This window comes from Passer domesticus, chromosome 7, assembly GCF_036417665.1.
Source record: "Passer domesticus isolate bPasDom1 chromosome 7, bPasDom1.hap1, whole genome shotgun sequence".
Classification (NCBI taxonomy): Eukaryota; Metazoa; Chordata; class Aves; order Passeriformes; family Passeridae; genus Passer; species Passer domesticus.
Window position 1 is genome coordinate 5,422,651 of NC_087480.1, and position 17,691 is coordinate 5,440,341.

Genomic DNA, 17,691 nt, shown 5'->3' on the forward strand with positions numbered 1-17,691 from the left:
TGGCGCAGGCACGGCTCTGGAAAACCAAATCCTTGCCAGGTGAGGCCATTTCATGCTGCTTTTTGAACAGAGTGGCCACGTTGGCAGCATCTGGGGGAGCCAGTGCTGCCAGCACTGCTCTTCCTGTGACACCCCAGGCTGGGAGAGAGGCCCCAGGGAAAAGCCAGGCACTGGGAAGAGGAGCGAGGCTGAAGCAGGTGAGCCATTCCAGGCAGGCAGCTGCTGGCTCTGCCCACGGGAACGGGGCTGGAGCAGCGTGGACAGATGGCTACTTCTTGCCTCTGTGTCTCATTCACAGATTTGCTGTCCCTGAGTCATTGCCCTTCAAAGGACAGCAGAGCTGAGCTCCTGCGTGGAGCCAGGCATGAGTCGAATCCTAATGGCATCCCGGTGACAGCGGGAATAGCCCCCGGCAGCCAAGTACACCCTGCCTCTGCCACCTGCCTGCCTGCCACCCTGCAGGGCAGCTCTGCAGCCTGCAGCAGAGGAAGAGCCTGTGGGGCATCCCCAGGGACAGGCCTGGGGCTGTGGGATGTTGTGACAAACCCTCTCTGTGTGGGATCCTCGGCACTGCCCAGCACCGGGGTCAGGCCAGGCCATGTGTGATCCCCGCTGGGCAGAACAGCTCCTTCCCTGATGGAAAAGAATCCTGTCCTCAGGCAGGGACCAGGTGAAGCCTGCTGTGAGGGCAGGTCCAGCTGGGCTCAAGCAGACACCCAGTGCATCCTCTCCCACCTCCTGGTGCTGGTGCAGGAGGTGCTGCCTCCTCTCTCTGGGATGCATGCAGGGCTGGAAATCAGGGTGGCACCAGCAGATCCCTTTGTCCATGGGGAGCACAGATCACTGACTGGTAGGAAAAGCAGCATGGCAAGACAGCCCTGATCTGCACAGCCACAGGCAGCCTGTGACAATGGATGTGCACAGCAAGGGGGCTGGGGGTGGTGTTGTTTTCCCAGATCTCACACTTGGCTGATATCACCGCACCTGCTGCTGAGCTCCTGACTCCCAGAGCCTTCCTGCACCACACGGAGCAGCTGGACACTCTCCATCTCCAGCTGCTGAGGTGGCATCTCTGAGGAGCTCATCCCACCCTGCTGGTGAAGCCCCTGTGCCCACCGTGCTCCCAGGGATGGGCACACATAGAGAAGCTGGGCTTGCATCCGGCACTGGTGGCAGCAGGAACAGCTGGGAGCACATGGAGCAGGAACCGGTGCTGGAGCCTGTGGCACTTGGAACTACTGGTGACAGTTTGATGGAGAGAGATGTCACCCTCTCTCACTGTCCCTGCACCATTTGCGGACCTGCCTGTTGCTCCATGGAGACCTGCTGCTGCCTTGAGAAACTTGTGGGTTGTCCCTGCAGCACCACTGGCAGACACAGGTGAGGACAGGCAGACAACAAGGACTGACAGACAACCAGAGCAAAAGAGGCAGCCAAAAATCACCCAATCCCCCCATAAATCCCTCCCATTCACACCCTGACCCCACCAGAGGCCACTTCACCCCACAGCACCTGTGTAGGTTCGGCCTCCAGCCCACCACACACTCCCAGGCAGCTTGAGATGTCTCCACCCCAAGCAAAACTCAGGACCATCCAAGCAGCATCTGAGCATCCCCACTCCCACCTGGCATGCAGCCCTCCCACGTTCCAGGTACCACTGGCGCATTCCTGACACCTCTACATCTTTTATTCAAGGAGGCAAACTCCTTCCATCAGTTCAGCTTTTGTTTCTCCTGTTTTTCAAGCCTTGATCTCTGTTTTCAAGCACTGAGGAGGTACCAGACATTGGGCTGTGAAGAGGCTGCAGCCACAGCACCTGCAGACCAAACCCACCATGGTCCTTTGGCTCCAATTCTTTATACAACTGAACCACATCTTTGTGCAGGGTTGCAAAAAATTCCCTTTGTTCCCATGGAATGGGTGGGGAACATGGAGCTGCACACTTGGCTAAGCTCGTGCATGTGCTCCTGCTCAAGCTGCCAAATGACTGCACTGATCTGCTGGAATCACTTTGGAATTCACTCTGGAACCTTTTTTCACCTCATGAAACACCTCACTGGCCAGGCTGGTTTTGGAGAAGATCTGGAGCTGACACAGGTGTGTGGGAGCAGCCTCTCCCCTCCTGCTGCTCCTGGTGCACCGAGTGCTCCACAGGAGACCAGGTCCAGGGTGCAACTTTGCAGTCACCCATCCATAGATTCTCTGGAAGCGTCACTTCTGAAGTAACTTAGCAACCTTAAAAAAACTCAAGTAACTTAGTAACTTTAACAAAGCACAAGGTTTTGGTGAAACCACTTTTGCTGTGGTTCTCAAAGGACCTTCCCTCCGTGCAAGGAGCCAACCAGGCTCAGAGCAGGAGTGCACCAGGTTTAGCAGCATTTTGGATAAGACCAGCCCAAAAAAACCTCAACTTGAGCTACTTTTGTGAAGGTAAAACGCTACTTTGGTTCCCCCAAGAGGTGTCCCTGGCACTGGGATAACCCCAAGACATGGTGTTCCCAAAGTTCTTGGCACCAGCAGGCTTAGGTTTCCAGAGGATGTTCCAGAGGGAGGGATGATGATTGCTGATGCTATTCCTGGTTAACCAAGAGCCAGCAAACAGGACCCCAGAGAGTGCTGGACCTGGGCACTGGGGATTTGCTCCCTGCTCTGTGTGGGATGTGCCAGGGATGATGCCAGAGCAGGAACAGCCTCCATTTCTCACCACATCACTGCACACCCACGGCACAGAAACACCAGCCTCAGGAGTGAGATCCTGCCCTGCCAGGGGTGCCGGGGAAACCAGAGGTGCAGAACCAGATCCCACAGCCACGTGTGCAGAGAAACCTGATAATCTAATCACATCTGAGATGCTACAGGTCCTGTCCAGCCCAGCCTGCCCAGCTCTGCTGCCAGCCTCCTCCTGCCTGTCAGCCCTTCTCTCGCCACAGCTTTGTTTCTTGCAGCCTAATGACTCCTTAATCCGCAGGCTTTGTCCCATAGATCTTGATTTGCCCCAGGACTGGTGGGAGGGGGCACTTTTGGGAGCAGCTGGGGTGGGAGCCAGCATGCAGAGCTCAGCCTTGGCATGAGCAAAGCTCTCATCTGCTGTCTGAGCTGGAGCAACACTGCTCTTTTCCTGTTTGGAAAGATGGGGAAAGGCACAAAGGAGCCCAAAGCATCCCTCAGGGGAATGCTTTGGAGGGACAGCGATTTCCTCCTGCACTAAGCCCTGCAAAGCCTGGCCTGACAGTTTGAGGGCTGCTGCTGCTGCCCCACATTTCCTGATGGATATTTGAGTCCAATATCCACGTCCCCAGGCCGTGACCTCCTCAGGCCCCTTTGGAGGATGCTCCAAAGTGTCCCCACAACTGCTCAGTGCACCAAGTTCACTGTGTCTTGCAGTGACAAAGGGTACAACTTACACAGCAACAGGCGAGATGGAGGCGGCCAGCAGCTGCTCCTGACTCAATTAATGACTTTTCCCTCTTATGTTCAGAAAAACACAGGCGTTTGCCACCTTTTATCCACATCATCCCTACCTAGCAGCATGACCCAGCAGCTGGCAGGCAGATCCTGGCAGCACGAGGTGACATGTATTTGAGAAGATGGATGGACCTTGTGAACCCACTTCCCTCTCTTCCTCCTGTCCCGGAGTGTCCCTGTGGGAGCCAGACCCTCAAAATCCCACCAAATGCAAAATACAAATAATAAACTCCAGAATGCATCTTCATGTTTCACTGTCTCTCAGCCACAGGGATTTCTGGTATCAGCTGGAAGAGTAACAGATAAAACATTTCCAGGGAGTGATTTGGAAGTTGACTGGGCTGCACAGGATTAACAACATATGCAGAAAGTGGGATCTGCCCAGGAATGATCCCTAAGCAGAAAATAAAAAGGGACAGTATGACAGCACTGAGTAATCTCAGCAGCTGAATTACACACAGACCCCACCATTTCATGGGATTCCTGTCTCCCAGGGGGACTTTGGTCCAGTCTTCCCCAATCTCCAGGCACAGATGGATGTTGCAGACAGGTACAGAAATTATAAAAGAAGGGCCTCATAAAATCAGGCCTGCTCTGTTAAATCAATAGCTAGCCTGTCATTTCTTCTAAGTGCAGCTAGTACTTTGCAAGTTCCCATGTGAAAACAATCTGGGTATGAACAGTTTGTTAACATAAAAACTTTTTTTGCGTGATAAATAAGTGCACCTGCACTTATTAGATCTGTTCCAGGAGAACCCACAAAAGAAAAATGTAAACAACTTGAACCTTGGCACATACACACAAATCACCTTCTGACCAACAAAGGAAGTAGTAAGAAAACTACCAGGTAATAGATGTTGCACAGGAGGTCTGTGAAAACTGTATAAAATAAGTTATGTGAATAAAGATTTGGCTTTTTCTGCATGAAGAAAATGGAACTCAAGTGATTTATTCCAATAGATAGATCTGGGGTTGGGATTCCTAGGATGCTGCTTCCCCTCCTGGCAGGACCTGCTTTTTCTCCCCAAACCTGAGGGCAGCTCTCATGATGATTTTTTAACAGGGCATTATGTGTCTCCTGAAACCAATCCACCACATTTACACGCTTCCAAATTTTTAGTTCAGTGTGAAACCTGCTGCCATAGGCAGGAACTGGCAGCTCCAGTTGGGATTTGGAGTTGCTGTTCTTTGAAATCAGGTGGAATAAAGAGCCAAAATCCCCGGAGTGGTTTGGCTGCCATAGAGCTCCCTATGAGCTGTCTCCTGTGTTCTTAGGCACCAAATTCCAGAGGGATCCATGCCTCAGCAGAGGGAGGCTGTGTGCAGGTCAGCTGGAGGTGCTGTGCTTCCTGAAAATCTCCAATTTTCCATCTGCTGTTACAGAATGGCAGGGATGTGAATGGGATGCAGCACTAACCCTCCACGCTCAGCCCTGCTCCCACGGTCCCATGTCCCAGAAATATCATTTAAATCTTGTTTCTCCAGCTCCAGAGCTCATGAAGCCAGAATCCTGCTGTGAGGGCTCTGCAGGAGCTCTCACACTGGCCAAGCTGCACATTCCACTGTTTTCCTCCACTCCTCTGCTGTTTTTCTGTTATTCGCTCTCAGACGTTATCCCTATCAAGCAATAGCTCTGCCATCCCTCACAAACAGGTATTATCCAGCACCTGGATGGGAATCACAAATTCAAACTGCTTCAAAAATCCCACTAGCCACATTTTTCCAAGGCAATGAGTAGCTGCAGTCCCTGCTCAAGTCCAGAGGACTCGAAATCAGGCCAAAACTCGCTCATCACCACACGACTGGAAGAGTCTGTATGAGCCTCAATTCACAGATGAGGAACAGCCACTGAGAGGGAAAAGCTGAGTCTCATGGATGTGAAAGGCTGGAGTAAGACACATAAATATGGAGTGAATGGCCTTAAACAAAGCAGCCTGATTTTTCAGGAGCAACCAAAAGGATGGGAGCTGTGAGGGCTCCAGTGGGAGTGTGCAGACTCGGGCACTCCCATGGGAATTTCCCAGGGGTGGCCCAGGGGAGTGTGCACAGGTTGTCCCTGCTGCTCCTGCCTCCTGTTGCTTCCCAAGTGCTGCCTGTGGAATGCAAGGCTGGAGCTCACAGACGCTCTAAGGATGCACTGACATGGCACAGAACCAGTTCAGAGGAACGAGTCCTGCCACTGCCTCCAGCTCTGCATCTCCCCTGCACATTTCCTGCTCTCCCATCAAGGATGTTAAACCCAGGGACAATTAATGGAGACTCAATGTAGCACAGCTCTGTTCCTACACACTTTGGAGTCCCAACATAATTATTTTCTCACCTCTTTGGCTTCTCTCTCTGGGTCTCCCAGCAGAGATGGAAGCCAAGCCTGAAGTTGGAGTGTTTATGCTCCACCAGACATGGCACAGGGAGATCCTGATCTTGCTGGGCCCCTGGAAGCAGGAGCAGCACAATGGACAGCACCCTGTGCAAGTGGAGCAGCAGGACCAAACCACTGAGAGCAGGCTGAATACTACATCCCTTGGAAACCACAGGGGGAATGTGGGAAGCAGACTGTAATTACCTGCCTTGGCCCAGGCCCAGAATGCAAGCACAAGCTCCTGCTCAAACCCAGCTCCCCACAAAAGCGACCCTTGGAGTAGTGGCCAGGATCTCCAATGTGCCCTTGCTGAAAGACACCCCCTTGGTGTCCCAGTGCTGCTCTTGGTGCTGCTCCTGCACTTTTCCAGGCCATGAACACCACCTCAAGAGCTGCTCTGCAAATCCAAGTGTCCCTCAAAGCTCCTGTCCCAGAAGAGGAGCAGCCAGCCCTGTTGTACTGCCAGAGAGGAAGCTCTGCCACCATCCCTGTGGGGACAATGCTGTCACAACCCAAGACACAGCTCTGAGAAAGGGAAGCAGATTTAATTATGGAGAACATTGCACTTCCCAGAGGTGATGTCTGGAAGGAGCATGCACAGGTGAGCCAGGCAGCTTGGAGCTGGTGGAAGCTGGAGGCACCACGGGCTTGTAAGAACAAACACCCAGCAGAACCACACTGGGGGGTCTGATGGAGATCCAACCACAACTCTCATCTGGGAGAGGAGATGGCTCCACAGTGAGCCTTGATCCCACTGATGCTGGGAGACTCAACCAACCCTTCAGCCCCAGGGCTGGGGACAGTCAGTGACACTGGGGAACACCAAGGTGGGAAGCACATTCCAGCACCCCTGGGCAGAAAGGGTGTAAGAGCTGGAAACCAGCTGCTGCTTACAAGGAAGGGGCCCTGGCACCATGGTTCATCTCAGGTCACTGCTGGTCTAACCACAGTTAGGCAGAACCCTGGGCTGTCCCAGGAGCTGCAACAGGTCTGAGGCAGAGGTGAAGGGCCTCAGACGTGCCCCAGCTCAGCCCCTGTGTGCACAGGGGTGCACACGGAAAGGGGTGTGGGTGAGGCTGGCAGGGACTGGGGTGTCAGGAGCGAGGTACTTGGATTGGGGTGTCAGGAGAGGCGTGATGGGTGTGAGCTGTCAGGACTGGGGTACTGGTAGTAGGGTGTCATGAGCTGGGTGCTTGGACTGTTTTGGGAATGGAGTGCTGGCAGTGGGATGACAGGAGCTGCCTGTGTGTGCACAGTGTGAAGGGATGTGCGAGTGCTCATTCAGGCCAAGTCCTGCTTCGCCTTCTCTGTCCCACCACCCTGTCCCAACCTTCCCAAGGGCTCCAGACCTGTCCCACCACCACTGCCAGGAGTTTGGGGAGCAGAGGCAGATCCCAGCCTGCAGGTAGGTGTGAGAGGAGGGGGACCACATTACCCCACACCACCAAGCCCGCCGTGACCCAGCTCACCCGGGACGCCCCCTCGTACCTTGCAGTCCGTCAGGCAGGATCTGACCGAGTACTCTTCCGACTGCAAGTACTTCTCCAGCAAGAGGTCGAACTCCTCGTATTTTTCCTGAGCGTGTTGGTCCAGCCGCTGGTACGCCTGGACGCAGCTGCTACAGGCCTCCCCGTCCAGCGCCCCGGCCGCCGCCACCACCAGGTCCACCATCAGGTTGTCCAGGCTGCAGTCCAGGCCGTCGGGGCCGGCCATCTCCCGCAGCAGGTCCCAGATCGTGTAAGTATCACAAAAGGAGAGGTTGAAGTTCCTGAAGTAAGCCTGCAGGAAGGTCCTTTTGGAGGAGGGCGAGGCGAAGAAGGGCGCGGCGGCGGCGGCGGCGGCGGCGGGGGGCGAGCGCAGGGGCGCGCCGGGGGCCCGCGGGCGCTGCGGGGCGAGCAGCCGGGCGCACGCCGAGTCCAGGTCCCCGCGGGCGGCGGGGCAGGGCCCGCCGGGGCCGCGGCTCAGGTTGCCCAGCAGGGCCTCGCAGCTGCCGCCGCCGCCGCCGCCCGCCGGCTCGGCCGCCAGCAGCGCCCGCGGCCCGCGGCCCCGCGGCCGCTCCCGCGCCCGCAGCTTGGCCCCGGCGCAGAGCCACAGATGGTCGGAGAGGAGCACGGTGAAAAAGAGGAGCGAGGCGAGCGACAGGCGCCATTTCTGCGCCCGCTCGGGGTCGGCCACCGGCTTGTCGCTGCGGCGCGGCGCGCAGCACACGGCCCCGCCGGCGGCGCCCCCGCGGGGGGACATCCAGGCGCCGCGGATCATGCCGGGGGCGCGCGGGCGGCGGGCGGGCAGCGCCGCGCTGCCGCCGCTGTCACCTGCCCCGCACCGCCGCCATGCCCGCGCCGCCCCCGCCGCGCCCCGCCGCCGCCGCCGCCCGCCCCGGCCCCGGCCCCGGTCCCGGCCCCGGGCATGCCCCGGCCGCCCTCACTCGGCTTTCCGCTTGCCCCGGCGCGGTGCCGGGGCCGCGCCGCGCCCGCCGCCGCCGCCGCCCGGCCCCATCGCCCTCAGTCTGTCGCCATCTTCGGCCGCGCCGCCAACACCTTGAGGAGCCGCGAGCGCTGCGCCTGCGCGCTGCCTCCGCTCCGCCGGCACCGGCACGGCCGCGGCCCGGCCCGGCCGGCGCTGCCGAGGTGCTGAAGGACAGCTCCGCTCCGCCCGGCCCGGCCCGGCCCGGCACGGCACGGCCCGGCACGGCACGGCACGGCCCGCCCGGGACACCCCCGCGCCCGAACACCCGCCGCAGCCCGGCGGCAGCTCCGCGCTCAGCCCCGTCCTCACCCCCACGCCGGCCGTCACCTCATCCGCACCCTCAGCCTCAGCCTCTTCCTCATCCCTCCCCTCAGCCTCGCCGGCACTTCGCCCCCGCGGTCATCCTCACCTCACCTTTGCCATCATCTTCACACTCATCCTCATCCTAACCCTCACGTGGATCCTCATCCTCACCTCACCCTCACGGGCTGGTCCCATGCCCATCCCCGGTGTCAACAGGTCCCAGCGGAGAGGGGCCCCGGGGCTCCAGCAGCAGCCACACACACGGCGCTGTCCCCTGAGAGCACAGCCCGTGTCCCCTCGCTGCCCACACACGCCCAGCACCACAAAGAGCCCCCAGTGATCCCATTTCTGGGGGACTGGGAGAGAGGTATCACCAGGCAGCTAAAGTAGATTCCAAGAACATCCCTTATTCATGTCCCTAAATCCCTGTCAAGGGGTTTTGGCATGGCTAAACCCTGAGAGACCATCAGCTCCCTGGGAGTGGAAAATAAAGAGCAGCTGAGGGAACTGGAGGGGCTCAGCCTGCAGAAAATGAGGCTCAGGGGAGACCTTGCGGGTCTGCACATCTCCCTGACAGGAGGGGACAGCCGGGGGGGGTCAGGCTCTGCTCAGGGAACAAAAGACAAGAGAATAGGAAATAGCCACATGTTGCACCAGTGGAGGTTTAGGTGGGATATCAGGGAAAATTTCTTCACTGAAAACACGGTCAGGTGTTGAAACAGACACCAAGGGAAGCAGTGAAGTCGCTGGAAGTGGTCAAAATCATGGAGATGTGGCACTTGGGAATATGGATTAGTGGTGGCCTTGGTGGTGCTGGGGGTGATGGTTGGACTCAACAGTCTCTGAGAGCCACTCCGACTTAAATGATTCCATAATTTTCTGGACATGAAACCCCAGTGTACAGAGGGCAGAGCCTGCTTGGAGGCTCCTTCTCCACCCACAAAGCCATCCTCAGCCTTGGGCACTACCCCAGCTGTGGGAATTGATTCCTGGGGCTTTCCTCAAGCTCTGTCCCAAAGTGAACCAGTTCCTTTGAGGCCACGGGGTGCTGGAGCTGGTCACCAAGCTCCCTCAGGAGAGTGGGATCCTGCAGGCACAGGGACACACCAGAGCCTTTATCCCTCTCCTGTTTATCATCCTAACCCGTGAGGAGAGCAAGCCCTGCGGGAAGGGGCTCTCGTGGAGGGGCTGCCACCCCAGCTGGTGCCATTAGTCACAAAGGCCACGGCGTGTGAGCTGCTCACGCTCCAGCAGCTCGGCCCTGCCTGAGGCACTGAGGGAGGGAAATACCTGGTGCAGAGCCAGGAGAGGTTTTACAGCCGGAACGAACAAATGTTGAACATCACCGGGAGTGATGTAAGGAGCTGCAACCCAGGCAGGAGGCTCAGCTCCTCTGAGCCGTGGCACAGACACCTGTGGCTCCCTCAGGAGCTGCTTCCCTCTGGCTCTTCCACCCCATCCCTTCATCCCTCCAGCACATCCATGGCCCTGCTGGGAGGAGGTTCTGGAGTAGCTGAGAGTGCTGTTCCTGCAGGTCTGGGCTTCCTGGTGTGGGTTTCTTTCCCAGGACTGTCTGTGCCTGCTCTGTGCACACAGGGATCACTGCATGGTTTGGGTTGAAGGGACTTTTAAACATCACCTTGCCCATGTCCCTGCCATGGACAGGGACACCTTCCACTAGCCCAGGTTGCTCCAAGCCCTGTCCAACCTGGCCTTGGACACTTGCAGGGATCCAGGGACAGCCACAGCTTCTCTGAGCAACCTGTGCCAGGGCCACCACCTGCCCACCCTCACAGGGAATAATTTCTTCCCAATTTGCCATCTAAACTTCTCTTTATTTTAAAGCCATTCCCCCTTTTCCCATCACTCCATGTCTCAGGGGGAGTGGTGCAGGCAGCAGATCAGCACTGTCCTGTCCAGGTCTAGGAAGAGCTGAGACAGCAACAGAGCCCCTCCAAGCCCTGTGCACCCCATTAGTTATGGGACACTGAGCCCAGCTGTCCTTTCTTTCTTATTTCCCCTCTGTCCCCACAAAGCCCCTCTTGTTCCCACCCTTTTCCAGCTTTCTCCCCAGCCTGAGGACTCAGCTTTCTTCCTGCCCCAGCACTCCTGGTCCTTTTGTGTACCTGGGGCTGGATGAAAGCAGGAGGGAGGCCATGGAGAGGGTGTCCCAGGGAGCCACCGTGCAGGAGCACTCTGCCCGTCCCTGACCTCAGCTCCCCTGTGCCCCCACAGGGCTGTGACAGGAACTCATCACCCCCATTCCCACCGGGAGAGGTTCATCCAGCACGGAGCCTGTGCCCAGCTCAGCACGACCTGCTGAGATGAGGCTGCAGCAGCCCTGTTTGCTGACGGCTCCGTTTCCAGGGCACAGCGCTATTTCCACCAGGAGTTTCCTCTGCCTGGGAAAACGCTGTCCGCTCCTCCCACTCGCTGCCAAAGCTCACACATGACCCTTCAGGAGAGAACAGCTTTGCTCAGCCCTCCTCTGGCTGCTCTCCCTCTATTGCTGCTGCTGCTGTGCTAAGGGCAGTGTTGTACGGATGTTTTACTGCCAGTATTCCAGGGGAAATGTGATTTATGGATGCTTTTCTTACTCCAAGCAGATACTCCAGGCTGGCACTCAAGTCCTGGTTCCTCAGGTGGGAGAGGCAGCTCTGCCAGCCTCTGCCTTGGTGCTCAGGAACATTCCCTGGGGAATTTGGAGTTTCCCTGATTACCTGAGGCAGATAATGTGGGGATAATGTGGTGAGTCAGATCCTTGGTGGGGATAACCAGGGAGGAAGTCACCATCAGCACAAGGTGTTTTCTCACTTCCCACTGCTCCAGCCAAGGCTTGGCCTGGCCTTGGCAAAGGGCTTCAATGATGTGTTTTTATGGGATTGTGATCACACCCCTTTTGTTTGCCATGGGGTGACATTCCTGGCAAGCCTGCTGTCCCCCAGCTCCCAGGCAGGAGTTGAGGGACACCCCAAGCTGAGGAGGGCACTGGAGTTTTGGGGACTCTCCCAAGGGATGTCCCCAGGGTGGGATGTTTTGCTGCAGCCAGAATGCGGCTGAGATTGCTTTGTACAGAGGGAGAGGCCCTGAGAGCTCCCCAGAGAGAGAGTAAATCAAGGATTATCAGATCTAATGGCCAAAATGTGGAGAAGGAGTGGACACACTGGACATTCCTGGAATGAGGCTGGGAAAGGTGGGGAGGCACGTGGTGCCATGTCAGACATCAGCAGTGCCCTGCCAGTGCTGCCCACGGGACTCCCTTGTCCCCTCCTGTCACAGCAGTGAGGGGACAGCTGCCTCCAAGTGGGGGCTCAGGGACCCCTTCTCCAGCGGTACCATGGTTTTGTCCCGTCAGCCCTGCCCGTCCCGCTCCCATTCACAAATCCACAAATCCCATTCCCGCTGGCTCCGTGCCCTCCCGACCCCGGTGGCCTCGTGTGGCGCCGCTTGGCCGCGTTCGGAGGCAGCCGCGGAATGATGACAGCAGCGTCCAGCCCTGCTGCTATACGGCCCTCCCGGGACAGCCCTCCCGGGACAGCCCGCCCGGGACAGCCCGCCCGGCCCGCCAGGCTCCTCGGGAAAGGGCTCCGATTGCTTCAGCCTCCGAACAATGGGTGCTGGTGGGGGCTCTCAGCCAGCCTGCAGGGCATGGGCTGGTTTTCATACAATCATGGGATCATTGAGGTCGGAAAGGACTTCCAAGGTCATCAAGTCCAACCTTTGACTGATCTCCATCTGGTGAACGAGCCCAGAGGACTCAGTGCCACATCCAGTCCTTCCTTCGACTCTTCCAGGGATGAGGAACCCACCACCTCCCTGAGCAGCTCCTTCCAATGCCTGAGCACCCTTTCCGTGGAGAAATTCCTCGTGATGTCCGACCTGAACCTCCCCTGGCACAGCTTGAGTCTGTTTCCTCTCATCCTGTCCCTGTTCCCCGGGAGCAGAGCCTGACACCCCCCAGCTGCTCCCTCCTGTCAGGGAGTTTGGGCAAGGTCCCCTCTGAGCCTCCTTTTCTCCAGGCTGAGCACTCCCAGCCACTCCAGGTTCTCCAGACCCTTCCCTGTTTGGTGCCTCACCACCCTTTAGGGGAAGAACCTTTTCCCAATATCCAACCTGACCCCCCCTGACACAGCTCCAGCCATTCCCGGGTTACCGGAGAGAAGCTCACTCCTTGTCCCTCACACTCAGCTGCCATCAGACCATGGATCTGTGGAGTCTGGAGAGTGGTGGCAGAGGTGGCACAGTGGCAGAGGTGGCACAGCAAGCTATGACAGCTGTGAGCCAGGGGCACAGCTCCCCTGGCCGGGCTGGCTGCAGCCCCATGCTGCTCCCAGCTGTGAGCGCTCCGAGCAAGGGAGGGGAGCAGCGAGAGGGTTTTACAGCCCACAAGAGCAGATGTTGCTAATTGAGCCTTTGAGTTCCATGCCAAGCCATGGCATGGAGGCTCTGCCCGGCTTTCAGAACCACTGCCAGGTCCCTGGCTTTGAAGACGGTGGGGGTGGGAGAGGGGGGCTGGTGAGGGGGGTCACGAGTGGATATTGGATTGGGCACAGAGCCCGAGGCCAGGCTGATAGACCCCGGTCTGCACCAGCAACTGCTGGGAAGCTCATCCTGCTGGAGCAAAGGAGCCCTGCAGTGATGATCCTCAGACCTGCTCCTCAGCCAGGGCAGGGCCAGGACAGAGTAATGACAGAGAAGAAGGGAAGGTAGCACCCACAGGCACAGGTGGCTCCTCGGTTCCCTGTTATTTGGTAGTTGAGGGCGAAGAAGCCCATGTGAGCGATGCCAGGTCCCGGAGCTGCCTGAGTGGGAGAGAGGAGCCACACCTGGCTCCATCAGAGCATCCTGGGCGGCCTGGCACAGGGTGCCCAGAGGAGCTGTGGCTGCCCTGGATCCCTGCAAGTGTCCAAGGCCAGGCTTGGGAACAAGCTGCTCTGGCAGCAGGTGTCGCTGCCCAGGGCGGTGTCCCTGTCCCCGGTCGCTCCGGGCTCTGCCTCCGAGGGTCCCGATCCCGATCCCGATCCCGATCCCGATCCCGATCCCGATCCCGATCCCGATCCCGATCCCGCCCGGCGCTGCTCCCGCCGCCCGTGCCTGGCGCTCTGCTGCCCTCGCGCGGCCACCGCCGGCACCGCAGCGCCGGGACAGCGGGGACAGCGGGGACAGAGCGGGGACAGAGGGGACAGCACGGGAACAGCGCAGGAATAGCGCGGGGACAGCGTGGGCACAGCGGGGACAGAGCGGGGACAGAAGGCATAGAGCCGGGACAGCGCGGGGACAGCGCCGGGACAGAGGGGACAGCGCGACCCGGCGTCCCCAAAGGACCTCAAAAGAGCCCCAAAACACCCAGCCCATGGAGGGAACAGGGGTACCACCCACCCCCGTGGCTTAAGGACAGGTGTCCCTCTGTGCAGCGCTGGCAGAAGCCAGGGAGCCTCTGTCCCTGTGCCCGCAGCCCCGGCGGGGACAGGGCAGGGTGCCCTCGATGGGCTGTGGGGCTGCAGGCAGGGCCAGAGCTGGGAACAGTGACAGCGACTGGGGAAGGAGCTGAGGCTGAGCTTACCCAGAGCCACGGGCAGGCGAGCGGGGAGCCCCAGGTGAGGCTGCCCAGGCTGTGAGTGCCCAGGGACCTGCACTCCATCCCTCCTCCCTCACCCTTCCCCTCCTTTCCCCGTGCCTGTGGGGGCTCCCCTGTGTCAAAATGGGGTGGGAGTCCAAAGAGGTGAGGGAGGATTGAGGGCAAGTAGAGACCGGGAGAAACTGTGGACAAAAAAAGAGGGGGAGGCCAAAGAGAGGTGAGAGGACCATAAAAATGTAGTGGGAAACAGACTGAGACGTTGAGTGGAACCGCTGAAAAACGGGAGATTGAGAAGGAGCAGGAGCCTAAGGAATAACTGGACTCCATTAAATTAAGTGAAGACTTAACATAAAACTGCGGCCAAAAAGGGTTGGAAGGCCGAGAGAGATTGAGACGTGGGGAAAAAATGAGAGACAAAGGGATGCTGAATAAATAGCGAAGCCTCTAAAAATGCGGAGGTTGGGAAGGTGTAGGAGGTGGGGCTTGGTGCTGCTCCCTGCCTGCCCCGCCTGCTTTTCCCTGCCTTTCCCAGCCCTTCCCAGCCCTTCCCTGCCCTTCCCAGCCCCACGGCTCCGTGTCATGGAGCCGGGCGTGCACTAGAGGACAGCCGAGCTCCACGCCAGCGGCCCGGGAGGAGCCCCCGCAGCCCCTGCCCTGCCCGCCGCCACCTCCAGCCTGCCCATGGTCACCCCCAGCCCCGAGCATCCTCATCCCGGAGCATCCCCGCAGCCTGGAGCATAGCCCGGAGCATCCCCACAGCCCGGAGCATCCCCACAGCCTGGAGCATAGCCCGGAGCATCCCAGCCCGGAGCATCCCCAGCCCGGAGCATCCCCACAGCCTGGAGCACCCCTGCCGGCCCCGAGTCCCCTGGCAATCCCGAATATCCCTGCCAGCCTCGAGCACTCTTCCAGCCCCGAGCACACCTGCAGCCCAGAGAGCCTCTGGCAGCCCCGGGAGTCCCTGGCAGCATCCCCGCAGTCCCCAACACCTCTGGCAGCATCCCTGCATCCTTGGAAACATCCCTGCAGCCCCGGGCATCCCTGACAGCATTCCTGGAAACTGCCTGGACCATCCCCCAGCCTGGAGCACAGCCCAGCCTCACTCAGCACTCTCAGGCCTCCTGGACCTGGAGACTGAGAGGTTTTGGGCTGCCAAAGGTGAAACTGGGGGGTATTTGGTGCTTCTGCTTGTCCATGGGGTTTATAGATTCTTGTACTTTATTTAAATCCAGAACAGGCAGCAGTGCCTGTGCAGGAGCTGTTGTGGTTCACAGTAAATGTGGGAAATGTTCCATTTTTCCTCAGGTTCAGGTCAGATGGGGTGGGGGCTCTGCACACAGAGGGGGCTGCAGCTGCTGGCATCAAAATCCAGGAGGAATGAAGGGATACAGGACATCCCAGCCATGTGACAGACACACAGCCCTCACTGGGGGTCCCCTCCAGCCCCCCTCCTGTCCCCACAGAGCTGGCTCTGCCTCCCAGATCCCATCTAGAGCCAGAAAGTGTTTCCTGATGTTTAACCTCCACTTCACCCCGTGCTCCACGTGGATGGGGCAGCTGTGGCCTCACAGCCTGTCCTGTCCCCACACAGCCTGTCCTGTCCCCTCACAGCCTGTCCTGTCCCCTCACAGCCTGTCCTGTCCCCTCACAGCCTGTCCTGTGTCCCCATGGTGTCCCTGCTCCTCTGCTGCTCCAGCTGGCTGGGGGATGGTCCCTTGCCTCACTCCCACCCCCTCAGGGGGTTCTCCTTCCAGAGGATCAGCTCATCCACCCCCTCTGCCACACTGGCAGGACTGGCACTGCCTTGGGACAGCTCCTTGGGGTGGGCAATCCCTTTGCTCATGGCCTGCTGAGGGCTGGCAGTGCCACCTCAGCTCCCGCACCCCCCATGCAGCACCAGAGCCAAGCTGTCACCCCCTGGATGGCCAGGATTGCTGTGGGATCAGTCCCATGGGCATTTGGCTGCCTGGGCAGTGTGTCCTGGGCACGGGGACCAGCGGGGCCGGGGTGTGTGGCTGCTGCTCGGGGCAGAGGAGCAGCTGTGTTTATTTTCCATCTGCTGCAGGGAACAACAGGGGGGATTTTTTTCTTTTTTTCTTTTTTTCTTTTTTTTTTTGTTATTCATTTTATTTTTTCGAGGCTCTGTGTGTTCTTCACCAGCCAGAATCCATCATGTAAACATCCTGCTGTGTCTTAAGGAGGGGGGAGGTGTCTGGCCTCCCACTCTGCAGGGCTGTCCCTCTTGTCCACCCCGCAGCCATCACGGGGGGCACAGGAGAGTGCCAACATCCCTCCAGCTCAGCAAGGTTCCTGTGGCCTGGCTGGTCACCCCAAGGATCCCCAGGAATCCCCAGGAATGCAGGAGACATCCCGACTGCCAGTGCCAGCCCCGAGTACAGCATCCAACAGAAAAATATCTGCCAAAAATGGCTTGTGCTGCCCCTTCAGAGAGAGACGAGGGGGTGCCTGCTGGGGGGAGGAGAGAAGGGTCACTGGGTTGGGATACCCCAGGAAAGCTCCCAACCTGCATCCAGGGACAGTGGAATCTCAGGCAGGGAGGGCACGGGAGGCAGAGAGGGAGGGAGGATGAAAGGAAGAGGCAGGAGAAACACCAGGATTTGGGACCACAAGGAACCTGAGGGTTGCTCCGAGCATCCCACAGGATTCCTGTCCCGTGCTCCAGGCAGGAGCCCTGGCATCTCGTGCTGGGGTGTGTGGCTGAATGAACCAGCAGTGTCCCAGGCAGTGTCCAGAGTGCTGTGCCTGGAATCCCAACGAGCAGGGACACCCTGACCCCTTCATCCCCTCTGCAGCCACAGCCCCCCATCCCCTGCCTGCCCAGCCCCTGCCACTCCTGTGCCTCCTGGGGACACGGTGACACGGGGACATGGAGCAGGAGGCACCGTGCTGTTCCAGAGGGCTCTGGAGGAATGTGGTCAGTCAGCCCATGGACATTGCCAGTCCCTGGCGCTGTGTGGGGGCAGAGGGGAGGGACAGCCCTCGCACACGGCGCTGCTGCCAAGGCCTCATCAGCAGGTTTGTTCCGAGTCGTGGCCAGCCTGATTAATCCAGGCTGCCTCCGCTGGGCTGCTGATTCCTGAGCCTGCCAGAGAGCACATTTGGGACTATTATGCACAGAAAATTGTGCAGGTTCTGGCTGAATTACCGGTGTCCAGGGAAACGGAGCGTTCCCTCGGTGGCACCGATGCTAATGGTGCTGCAGCAGGGCTGGTGCCTGTCTGAGGGCGTCAGACACACTCAGGGGACAAAGCCCGAGGCTCCAGGGGACATCAGTCCTGCTCTGAATGGGAAAGGGAAGAGCTGCTGGCTCCGAGCATCATCATCTCTGGTGGGGGGGAGGAAGAATCTGCCTTTGAAGGAATCAGCATGCTCCGGCTGAGGGGCAGCTCTGTGGCTGGGCTGAGGGCTGTGGGGACATCCAGGCTTGGGTGGGGACATCCAGCTTCCAATAGAGCCATCCAGCCTCCGTTGGGACCAGAAACACAGCCCCAGCACCCAG

At 58.8% G+C, this 17,691-nt stretch overlaps 1 protein-coding gene across 2 annotated transcripts in view; it reads right to left on the minus strand.

The window, feature by feature from the left end:
- The window catches only part of NALF2 (NALCN channel auxiliary factor 2), a 28,081-nt gene extending 19,607 nt beyond the window's left edge, over nt 1-8,474 (minus strand). The window contains exon 1 of one of the 2 annotated variants that reach the window (XM_064426572.1): nt 7,313-8,474. In XM_064426572.1, the coding sequence (XP_064282642.1) occupies nt 7,313-8,083 (771 nt within the window). In that variant the 5' untranslated portion in view covers nt 8,084-8,474. The remainder of the gene's footprint in view (nt 1-7,312) is intronic. The other variant, XM_064426571.1, reaches the window with a different exon arrangement.
- Between the last annotated feature and the right edge of the window lie 9,217 nt (nt 8,475-17,691).